Here is a 12,180-nt window from a genome sequence, read left to right on the forward strand (position 1 = left end):
AATGTGAGTAAAAGGTCCTGTGTTCTGTCGATTTGTGCTGCCTTGTTGAAATAAACTACACATGCAAATATTTACACGTTTAAAAGTGAAAACGTCGAAATGAACATAACATTTTTATGGTATTACTCACCATCAGCCGAATTTTTTTTTCTAAGCTTGCACATACCAGTCGCGTTTGACTTACAATCACAACAATTTTGGACAAAAAAAAAAGATTAAAATGGGAAAGGCATTGGATTGAGTGGATAGGTTTGCTTCTAACGGCTTAGACGACAATTAATAATTTTAGTAGGGTCTGTTTTAATTAAGTTTATTTTTATTTAATAAATTTGACGTTAGAATAAATGTATACTGCGCATGCGCAGAAGCATATTTCGATAGGTTGCGTGGTTCAACAGAACACCACCGGCAATCAGAAGAAAGTTGTTCTGCATCAACATTTCTTGAATTAATCACCACGCACGGGATTGACAATTCGTTGTATTGCTACGATACCTGTTAACAGTTGTGTCCGCCTGCACAAGTTGCCCATGTTTACAGACCTAAGCAACCCAAACGAACAGAAACCCACGCAAAGCGGATCTTGCTGCCATGTCGTACTTTCATACGCTTTCCGTACGAAACAGCCGTTCAGAGACAATGGCCCCTTGTGGTTGATAGCGAGTACAATTAGGACTGATGTATAATAACCGTACACAGCCAGACTTGTGCAGCTGTGCGCGCTCTGGAAGGCGGGACTTGAGGATAAGCGAAGGAACTCCAGGAGTGTTTACAAAGTAACTTTTACTTACGAGCTCAGCTCACAATCTACAGCAGTAATGCCGAGCTGCGAGAGTGAGTTAAAGGGTCGTAGAAGCGGTGCTCAACTTGGATGGGAATGTGTGCGGCTCTGGATGAGAAGTCGCTGACGTGAATAGAAATTACCTAAAACAAGCAAAGCGAACTCGCCAAAGCAAGAGTCGCAGCAATGGGTAGAGATAAGTGGAGGAAGACCCTCGCCGTGAGGCTCTGCGTGTCCCTCTGTACGGTGCTCCTTGGCGTGCAGGTCTACATGGAGTTCGGCCGGTCCCGGTTCCACTTCCTCAGCCGGCAACGCCATCACGAAGTCCCACGGGCTCGGGGGAGGGCCGGTTTTGCACCGCTTAATGCGCATACTAGGAGACAAGAGACGGGCGCAAAAAGTGACAAGAAGGAGCCCACTGTGCCAGCTGAGGAGGGCAAGGTGGGCGTCGAGCAGCAGAGGAAGGTAAGTGTCGAAGCAGCTAACTCGCATTTTTTGTGTTTTAAGCGGGACAAACGGCTGTGCTGAGCTACGACCCTCTCATTTATTACTCTTTCTTTAAGGAAATCCTCTAAGCCCTGAGGTGGATCACAATAAGTTTCTTTAATTGTTCTAAATGATTTGCATATTTTCCTTACACTGTGTTCAGAATGTATTTTTCTCTTTATTCTTTTCGTGCGGTATTGTTAGAACAGTTACTTGTTTCCTGAGTAAGCCGCAATGTCAAATGCAGCTGGATTAAAAATGATCCTTTTAAAAATCTCTTTGGAAAGGTATCACTCCAGCAGGACATGTTGTTGTTTTTATAGTTTCAATAAATTAATCAGGTAAGAAAATTACGTTTTTTTAATTTTGATACTCTATAGAATTGTTAGCGGCTTGTGCCATTGTGAATTAAGTATTGACTGTCAACTTGTGTTCCAGTTTAAACATGAGTAATTGTAAAAAAGCAATTGGCAGTTATGAAGCAAATATTAGGACACTGACGTGAAGACCTAAAAAGATATAAATTTGTTTTCCTTAATAGTTTTTTCTTTACCGTGAGAATCGAAACAGGGCAATTCCTATTTTATACAGCCGCTGCTATTTCAAGTTCCATTCCAGTAGAGTACCAAACTTGCAAAATCATGAAACGAATAAAATTAAACCTGTCGCGCAAGTCGATACAAGAATGCGTAATACTCAGACGCTAGGTGGAGCTTGGAAACGACATGACATTAGGGGGAGAGAAGAAAGCACTATGAAAACCGAGGAATCAACTAAAACAAGAGCAAATGTATTACCACAACACCAGGTAAAGTCCATTTCACTCCCACAAAGCCTAGCTGAGCAGATTTAAAAGTTAATGTAAAGGACGCTTCTAGAAGGCAAGGATGAGCAACTAAGTCTTGATTTAGTTGTAACTTTTTTGGTTGATTGATTATTTAAAATGTATTTTCATTAGTGTTTATTTAAATATGTTGTTTGTTCTGCTTCCTCCCCCATTGTGTTTGTAGATCTATATTGGACACGTTTTTTTGTAAATATGCTGAATTCTCAAACAGGCAGTTATTAACTACTTTATTTCTAGGACTACAGCAGCACCACAGGTTTAGGTCTAGTCACTGACTGTTTAGTTTACGTGTTCTCCCCTTATTTGTGTAGGTCAAGCAATCATTATTTCTGTAACAACCCAAGTACTGTATATAAATATAATGTAAATATACATGCGTGGGTAAAATATATAAATATATATTCAATATAGCAAAAACAGTGAGTGCTTAAATAATGCAATTTAAAAGACAAACCACAGCAATTGACTGATTATTCTTTACTGCCTGCTACACCAGTATTTAATGTTTGTGCTTGCAAAATCATTTTTGTTTGACAGCAGTTGAAATCCAACGATTCTGTCTCTATAGAGGTACAATATGCTTTATGTTCTCAAACATATCATTCAGTCACAATTTTTTGTTTAGCAGCTAGTTGATTGACAGCAGACTGTTATTTAACAAATTATCTTAGTCACCATTGGCCTTTTTCTTGAATGGTCTATTTTCACCCACACGGCAATCACTGGCTGAATATGTTCTGGGTGGAGGCCAGTTGTTGATACTTTTGTGACATTGGAAACTGTTGTTCAAAATTGAAGCCTCTGGTAAATGCTTCCCAAAAACACTCAAAGCCACTTAACATCATTAGTCTTGCCATTCTTCCCCCATACACAGACACACACTGCCTATATACTTTAAATAGCATTGTATGGACAATGTCTCCAGTTGAGATGAGTTTACTAGTTATGTGGTAAGCAGAGTTTTCCTTAACAAAGTGGACTCAACACATGTCTCTGAGCTGTTCAATCACATGAAATAATCTGCACAGCTAAAATAAAATTTCAGTTAAACTTTTATAAAACAGTTTAGCTACAATGGATTTTCTGCTTGCATGCTTTATTTACTAGTAAATGTTGACACAGAATACTTTTATGTACTTCCTAGTTTTACTACTATAGTTTAGTGTGCATATGTATATGGTATTTTGTATTTTGAGCAAGCTACTCAGTTACAGTTGGTGTGAACTCTAAGACTTTATTAAATAAAAATTATTTTCATCTTTCCTTTTACTGTATCCTCTAATATCAATTATTAGAATCTTGCCGCTTGGGTGGACAAGAGCCTGTCTGCCAGTATTGGATATACTGTATGTTAGGAACCAATAACACACAGTGGGCCAATTTAGAGTCACTAGTTATCTTGATATAGGTGTGTAAAATGTGGGTGTAAACCCATTAAAAAACAGAGAATGTGCAAGCATCATACTAGATTGTGACTTTAAAGCCATTTCATAGAGGTTTGAGGCAGCAGAGCTACCCACTTTTTCACTTTGTCACCCAATATAAAGCTTTTAATCATTAAAATGTTTTGGCACAGGCATTTATTTAAATCATTTATTGGCGGTAACAAGTTACTGTCAAAAAGTCATGCTTGTGCTGTTCAGGTAAGCCGTGAAAATGAGACATTTTAAAAGGAAAGCGATTTAGATTCTCCCTTTTGTGCTGAAGACATATTGTTTGTTAGATAAGTTTGAGTAAGTGCGACATGTGAGCTGTGAAGATTATTTGTTTGAACTAGAGATTTAACAGGATGGTTGACACATACAGCCTGTTTTAACAGTAGAATTCCTATACCAGCTCAACAGCATCATGCTAATGTTTGCATTTTAGAGGGATGTTCACAGACAGCAAGCTGAAATGTTTGTCTTGTTTAGTATTTTTCTTAAACAAAGTCACTAACACAGGCATGACAAGATAAAATCAATTTGTCTCCTGTTTCCTATCTTAAACAACTATGTCATTGACTGTTCAGATGTTAAATAGATCATAGATAAGGTAAAACTTGAACTTTATGAACCAATTTTTTTGGAAATTGTTTACATGTATATTATTGTAACAATGCATATTTGCACAAATTAATTAATTAAAATAATGGAAAAAAAACAATTTTTAATTTGCAGGTTAAAACTGTAATTTACTATTTCTCCTTTGCAGGCAAAATTGGTGCCTTTAAAGAAAAACGTATTGATAGGACATTTTGGATAGCAATTTATCAATGTAAGGTATTTTGTTGATGACATCTTTCAAACTCAGGAAACGATTAAGGAAAGTTTTGTTGACTTCTTTTTTTTTTTTTTTTTGGAACATGTTCAATATGAATAGCAAGAGTTTTGTACATTATACACTGTTTTGCTGCTTTGTAAAAACACAGAAATGACTGATATGCTGAAATTTAAGTACTCTTTCCATATGCTTGGATCACAGACTTTTATATTACAAATAAAATATGAAAGGAATATTCCACCCAAAATTGACATTTTTTTAATTAATTTTATTACCCTCTGTTGTTTGTAGTTATGACAGAGAAAAATTGTTAATCTCATGTTTTTATAGAGAATGAAGGTAACAAAATTACTAAAACAATAGGCATCAATGGAAATTGTTGCTGGACAACAGCAAATAATACCAAAATATCCATGAAACACAAACCACTTGTGTTTTATTATAATGGTCTGTCACCTGACAGCACCACCTTCAAAGGTTCTTCATGGTATTGTAAATGTACAACTTTTGTGTATTAGATCTATTTTTTGTTCAATTTCCATTACTTAAAGCCAGAACCAATTATTTAGTTTTTTTTTTTTATTTTCATTACATTTTTCGTTCAGCTTTCCTTATAGACATTACACAGAGTAAATTTTACAGCTATAGCCATGGCACATTACATAACTTTTCCAATGATTTTCAGTTGCAGGCTTTATTTACATAATCTTGGTGAGATAAAGGCAGTCAACTTGTGGTACACTCCACTGATCACTGGTTGTGTAGTCTGACATACCCAGCAACTCAACAAAAAGGATTGATTTTGTCTTAAGTCAGGGTTGGGATGTGTTTGTGCGAGAGCTAACAATCAATGTGCACTCATCTGGAAGTACAATACATGTAAATTCAGATACAAGGAATAAAAGATGGGTTTTGGACCTGACCTGACAAACAGAATGGAGACTCGTCTGTCTGATGATGTGTGTTTTGAGTGCCATGACATAGTGGAAAAGAAGGAAAAAGATTGTGCCTGAATTTTCCATACTTGTAAAGCCTTTGCATGGCTCCATTAAACAATACCTTATTGGCTGCCAGAAAACTTGTGAAACTTTCCTGTAGTCTGACATAATTAAGTGACAATATCAGCAATGCTGTCATCAAGTTTGACATCACCTCTGATTAGAAGTTATGGAATGTGACATCAGCTGTTATCAGGTTTTTCCATCAGCATCAACACAACACCACAGTCCACACTTTACACTCTTACTAATGATGGTTCCTCAGTCCTGCCTACTGTTGAAATTCCTCTTCTAGAATTCTCTAGTACTCCCTAGTCTTCATCCAATCCAGTTTTATGTAATACTTTAGTATTTAAGCTCTTAACTTTGTTATAACATACTAGCCAACCCACGGCGCATAATTATGTACTGATGGGTGAACACTTCCTGAACGACACAGTTGTCCAAATGGGGTGGGTTTGTGGATACCACTGTGAGTGAATGAAAAGATGGACCTCTGGAGAGAGCAACATACAATTGTCCGTGACTGAAAGCGGGATCGTCTGTGATGATGGAGGCCACGCTGGTGAAAGTTACTTTGTCGGTAGGGATAAGTTTCAGCACTTGTTCATTAAGGTGTAGCGAGTCTTCGTTGTTGACGCTTAATATAGCTTGCGTACTGAGTTGTTCCGGAGTCACAGTTGAGAAACACTTTTTTAATGTCTTTTAAGCACAGCGAAAAAAATTAACACGTGAAACATCCGTAATGTAATAAGCCACCAAGAAAAGTAACATTGCAATAATGCACGCTACGATCCGATCGCTGTAAACAGAAGTGAAAACAAAATCGAGCCCGGTGCATTCTTTAACTGCCTTGTAGTGCAGTGGTAGTGTTGCTGCTTTGCAGTAAGGAGACTGTGGAAGATTTTGGGTTCGCTTCCCGGTTTCTCCCTGAGTGGATAGCGCTTTGAATACTGAAAACACCGGTATATCAATGTAATGAAGTATTCTTATTCTTAGGCGTCCAGCACTCGCTCTCTCTCGCTCACGCCTGTATGTGTGTGTGTGTGTGTCGCTCGCTCGCTCGCTGCACGTGTTCCTGCAGGCATACCAGTAAGTGAATGAAAAGATGGAACTCTGGAGAGAGCAACACACAACTGTTCGTGACTGAAAACTGGTTTTGGCAGATACATGCACATCTTTTTGAAAGTTTGGCCCTGTGCCTTATTAATTGTCATCGCAAAGGCAAATCTAACAGGAAATTGTCTTTGTGTTAAAGTAAATGATCCGCAACAAACTGTTTTACATGCTGCATACCAACCCACGGCGTAGTACACGCCGCATAATCACGCCGCTTTTTTAATGTTTTTTTTAAGCAGAGGGAAAAAATGAACATTTGCAAAATCCGTAACACTGCTTTCAGTAAGTACAATGCACACGCGTTTAATTTGTCGGCCACTTTTTGCCAGCCGTCTTTTCTGGTTTGGGCTGCTTTTGCAGTGTTACCGCTTGTGCATATTAAATCTTGAAATCCTTCGAGTAACTAATTAACTAACACCCACCCACCCAGCTTGTGAGAAAAAAATGCGCCCGTTCTTTCATCATTTTGTTGCAGCCTATCAAAGACTTGCTGATCATGTTTTCAAGACTCAATATACATTGGCTTTTCACTCAGCGCGGTGGCACGCATTCATCTCGGATTACTACATCCTGGTAGACTAATCTGCTACACGGCTGCGTTTGAAAAACCGACTTATCCCTGATGAGTTTCACCGGCATTAATGATTAGGAATCTGGTTGGAACAAAACCCTGCATCCACATGGGTTCACCAGGACCGAGTTTGGGAAACACTGCTGAACACAGACGAAACCAACTCAGGTGAGGAGTTGGGGCGGGCAAAGTGGTTGCAGCTATTGATTATTCAGTGTTGTTTGCCTGGGTGTCTGATCTGCCCGACGGGATCACTAATAAAAGGAAAACAATGTGAAGGCAATGTCACAGGTGATCCTGTGGTATAGTGGGTCCACAGCTCCCCTTCAAAAGGCCATTTTTAAATAAATAATCACCGCGCTCACAGCGTAGTGAGGGGCATGGAAGTGTGGCTGAAACGGTTTCCGGGTGGAGTCATGCTGCGGGCGTTTCTCCCCTGTGCAGTGTGCGAGCGAGTGAGGAGAGAGAGAAAGCCGGTACGTTATAGTGAGCGAGAGCAGGCTCGAAGGCAATGTGGTCCTGTGGTATAGCGGGTCCATAGCTCCCCTTCAAAAGGCCATTTTTAATCAGGTGACTGACAGTAGTGGAGTCAGGCACAGAGAAGGTCAGCTGCTGAGAGAGCGTCTTGACTGTTGCAGGGCCTGCATTGGTGAAGCAGGTGAGACGCTAATGAAAAAGAGGCACAGGGCTTATTGGTTTTTAAAGACTGCTTTCTTCATTGTGTTTTAACCTCAGTTCTAAAGGATTGCGCGTCTCTCTCTCTCTCGCGCTGCCTGTCTGTGTGCGTCTGTCTCTCTGTGGCGCTGCCTGTGTGTGTGCGTGGCTCTCTCTCTCGGGCTGCCTGTGTGTGCTTCTGTCTCTCTCTGGCGCTGCCTGTGTGTGTGCGTGGCTCTCTCTCTCGCTCTGTCTGTGTGTGCCTCTGTTTCTCTCTGGCGCTGCCTGTTTGTGTGCGCGGCTCTCTCTCTCGTGCTGCTTGTGTGTGTGCCTCTGTCTCTCTCTGGCACTGCCTGTGTGTGTGTGCCTCTGTCTCTCTCTGGCGCTGCCTGTGTGTGTGCCTCTGTCTCTCTCTGGCGCTGCCTGTGTGTGTGCGTCTGTCTCTCTCTCTCGCGCTGCCTGTGTGTGTGCGTCTGTCTCTCTCTGGCGCTGCCTGTGTGTGTGTGTGGCTCTGTCTCTCGGGCTGCCTGTGTGTGCCTCTGTCTCTCTCTGGCGCTGCCTGTGTGTGTGCGTGGCTCTCTCTCTCTCGCTGCCTGTGTGTGTGCCTCTGTCTCTCTCTGGCGCTGCCTCTGTGTGAACCAAGGTTCCACTGAGGTTGACTAATGAAAAGTCAACATGGCTCAGAGCTGCAGGTGGACTGTGGCACAGACAAACAGAAATGACGGCATGTTTTCCGAGGCGTCGCGTCCGAGTTGGTGGGCGTGGCTGTGTGAGTTTTTGTCGTATCCAATGGTCTTAGAGTTGGTGGGCGTGGCTCCTTCCTGCGTGCTTTCATAAGTGTCTTGCCCGCTCTGGGGGCGGCTTAGAGAATCTACAAGGGGGCTTCGCCCCCTGCTCGCTTCGCTCGCCTACCCCCGGCGTTTTGAACCCGTGCCCGCTGGGCAGCTACGTGTCCGGATGACGCACGTTTAATACGGAGCGTTTGCCCGTATCATTCTGGAGTCCTCCACCGGTAATACAGAGCTTCGTCCGTACTATTACGTGGTGCATTGTGGACTACTGCGGACCCCGTAGTTTTTCTCGTTTCAGTTTGTATCTGTGGTCAGTTGAGCTCATGTTTTTCAAGCTTTTGAATTATGTCTTCATTATCTGTAACCTGCTGTCCATGTGCGTGGTCCCCTTGTTCAACCTGTTTATGACGTTTTAGTTTCCTTTCTACTCTGTCTTTAATTTCTGACCGTGCTTTATTCTGGTTTTGTTTCAATGACACTTGGTCCGTGGTGATTATATGTAAAGGAGGCAGTCTAATTTTCCCCTTTTGACAACAACGTGTAAATTCATTATTTGTATTGCCAGTTGTTTCTTCTGGGAAGTTAAGTGAATGACAATGATTGCAAATAACATTCATTAATCCCAATGAATTTTCCTCAATAGTGGACTCATTATTGAAGGCGTTGTCAGCCAACTGTCTGACACGTGAGCTCTTTTGGTTTGTAATCGTGCTTCTTTCGATGCAGCACTTTGACACGCGCGCTGTATGCGTCTACGTTCATTGTGTCTGTCCATTTGGGCACGTCTCTGTAACGGTGTCACTTGTGCTTTCCTTTTTTCGATCCTTGACATTTTCTCTCCCGGTGTTTCAGAAGCGCGTTTTATGCGCCGTCGTCTATTTTCTTGTTTCTTTCGTGTACGTGTGTTTGTTCCCGTTATCCTTTCCGAATCGTTTTGTACCCGTGAGCGTGTATTCATGACTTGTTTCTTTCTCAGCATGTGAAATATGGATAAGTAATAAGGATGATCGCACTCACTGTTAATATGTATCCTTTTCTGCAGTTGAACGGTCAATAGTGCTTTATTGAAAGGACATACACCTATGCTGACACCTATGCCGACACCTATGCTGCCTAGTGTGAAGGTGCTGACGTTCACTTTCGAATATGTGGCTTTGGGTGTCACTTCTTATGGATGTGTGTGTGTGTGTGTGTGTGTGGGGGGGGGGGGGGGGGGGGGGGGGGTGAGGATTGTTGTCGCGCGAGCGTTTTGTTTCTTTTTGTGTTCCTGTGTCTTGTTTGAATCCCCCTCTTTGTGTGTGTCCCGACCCTTGCTTGTAGGGTCTGTGGGGTGGTTTTGTGTTCTTTTTTTTGGTCTTCCATGGGCTTGTTGAATCCCCCTCTTGGTGTGTGTCCCGTCCCGTGCCTGTATTTGGGGGGGGTATGGTCGTGCCTTGCTATTGTGCGCTCGTCTGTTCTTTTTTTTTTGGTGTGTTTAGTTTCGTGTGCAATGTGTCTCGTGCTTTCCCCTCGTTTGAGTACCCTTTAATGTTTTTTTTCCTTATTTTGGTGCTTGTTGAGCCTCATTTTTGTGACTCCTTTCTGTATGTGCTCACTCCTGTTTTCTGTGCTCTTGTCGGACTCTTTTTGCGCCTGCGTCTCTCGCGGACCCTCATCCGCCTCTCTCGCCCTCTTTTGTCCGCCTTTCTCGGGTCCTCAGCCGACTCTCGCGGACTGTTTGTTGCGCCGGCGCAGTACGTCTTTTTGCAGCTACGGCCCATGGCCGGATGTGCCTGCGTCCATCATCCGGTTTAGCATTCTCGGTTAGTAATATGGATATATGGCTCCTTCCTGCATGCTTTCATGGGTGTCGTGCTGCTCTGGTGGCGGCTTAGAGAATTATATATGTAGATTTTTTATTGTTATATCCATTGCCATTTGAATACCAATTTATGTCTTACTCATTAAAAGGCCGCCTTCCAAGCATTTATTACCATCTACCATTTAAACATTACTGCATTATTTGTAAAAGGTTACGTTTCATAGTTCCTTTACAATGGTTTACAACACTTGCTTATACTTTTTTTAGTCACTCAAAGCCTCATTAATGCATTAATGTACATAGACCAAAGATTAGGTTCAATAGAAGGAATGTTGAGAGTGAGAAAATTGTGGAATTTGGTGATTTAATGAATGGATATGTTCAACAACATTTTAAAAAGATGGAAAACAGGATGTTGATATATGAATCTAGTGGTGTAAGGAGTATGGTTGACTACTGGAACGGAACGTTTTTCAAAGAAATGCTGAAAATGAGGAGGCTGTGTATTACAACACCACTTGGTTGTAAGATAGTTTTTTGTAATAAAGTATACTAAGAGGAAGTGAGGAAGTATGTCCCAAGGCTGAATGTCTGGGGATTGAAAGTGGTATAGTGTTAAAAGTTAATTCACTGAAAAACTAATAGCAAGAACGAATGAGGAGACAGAATCTTCAGGAGGGACTGGTAAGTAGGAAGCAATGGAGAATGTCTGGTTGAAAACCTCAGAAGAAGTCTGCAGTTTGGACAATAGCCAAAACACAAGGATACATGATGGTGGAATACTTATGTAGACATGGGATTTGAGGAATTGTAGAGGTGTTATAAAGAGTGCTAGAAAGGCAGAAAGTGAAATGACTATCTATAAGGAAGGAAAGCAAAATATTTGATCAACATTTAGGAGGATGCAAGAAGCTAAAAGACATGAATTTGCAACTGAGCTGCAGAATGAGTAAGGAAATGAAAATGTGTTGCGGATTGAAAAGTGGATGTAAAAAAGACAGGATGTAATAGGTGTGAATTGTTTGAGAAATGCTGAAGGAAACATTGTGATTGATTGGGTTTAAGGATTTTCATGTTAAAGAACATGTGTTTAGAATTTGTGAGAAAATAGAAGGACAAAGCTGTAAAAGGGGATGACTCCAAAGCACTGAAAAGATAAAGAAAAGTAAAGCAGCTGGCCAAACTGGAGTAGTTTTGGAAATGTTGAAGGCAACAGAAAGTCCTGGAGTAAAAGACACATGTTAAGGAAGCAGCGTGAAGAGTTGTATGCTCTGTTGGGCGTAAGACATAGCTTATAAAATCAGAACACGAAACAAAGCAAGAAAGATCAGAGGGATGTGAGGAGCGTTACCGAGTGAGGGGAAGTTGAAGACCAGTTTAAGAGAAAGAATTTGAGTGACGATGGTAGATGTTATGCTAAGGGAAAAACAGATTAAGGTAGTTTGGGAATGTGGAGAAGATTTGAGTAAACAGGTGCCCCATATTGGAGGTGGAGGGGATAAGATAAGAGAGACGTCAAAGAAGACATGGTTGGTGTAGGTATCTGATGATATGAAAAGAACGTGTCTCAACCCAAAGCATGTCCACAACCATGAAAAGTGGAAGTAAAAGATCTGGGAGGTAACTGGTTAATTTTTGTCAACCTGGAAAATGGGCTTTGATATACAGTAGATAGGTTTTCCTCTGGGTACTATGATCTTCCTCTCACATCTTCAAACATGTGTACTTTAGTTTAGATGTCAATTCCCTGTTGTCTTGGCATGTGTATTTGAATGTGAGTGTATGTTAATTGTCCCACAATGACCTTCCAATCTGTCCAGGGCTGCTATGTGTCATATTTCCTGTGTTGCCAGAATAGTTTATGACTGCA

General features: G+C 41.3%; 1 protein-coding gene across 1 annotated transcript in view; it reads left to right on the forward strand.

Annotated features, from left to right (window-relative positions):
• Positions 1 to 437: 437 nt before the first annotated feature.
• mettl24 (methyltransferase like 24) overlaps positions 438 to 12,180 on the forward strand; it is a 323,303-nt gene continuing 311,560 nt past the window's right edge. The window contains exon 1 of the mRNA XM_028797600.2: positions 438 to 1,246. Within this exon, the coding sequence (XP_028653433.1) occupies positions 968 to 1,246 (279 nt within the window). The 5' untranslated portion in view covers positions 438 to 967. The remainder of the gene's footprint in view (positions 1,247 to 12,180) is intronic.

This window comes from Erpetoichthys calabaricus, chromosome 3 (assembly GCF_900747795.2).
Source record: "Erpetoichthys calabaricus chromosome 3, fErpCal1.3, whole genome shotgun sequence".
Taxonomy (NCBI): Eukaryota; Metazoa; Chordata; class Cladistia; order Polypteriformes; family Polypteridae; genus Erpetoichthys; species Erpetoichthys calabaricus.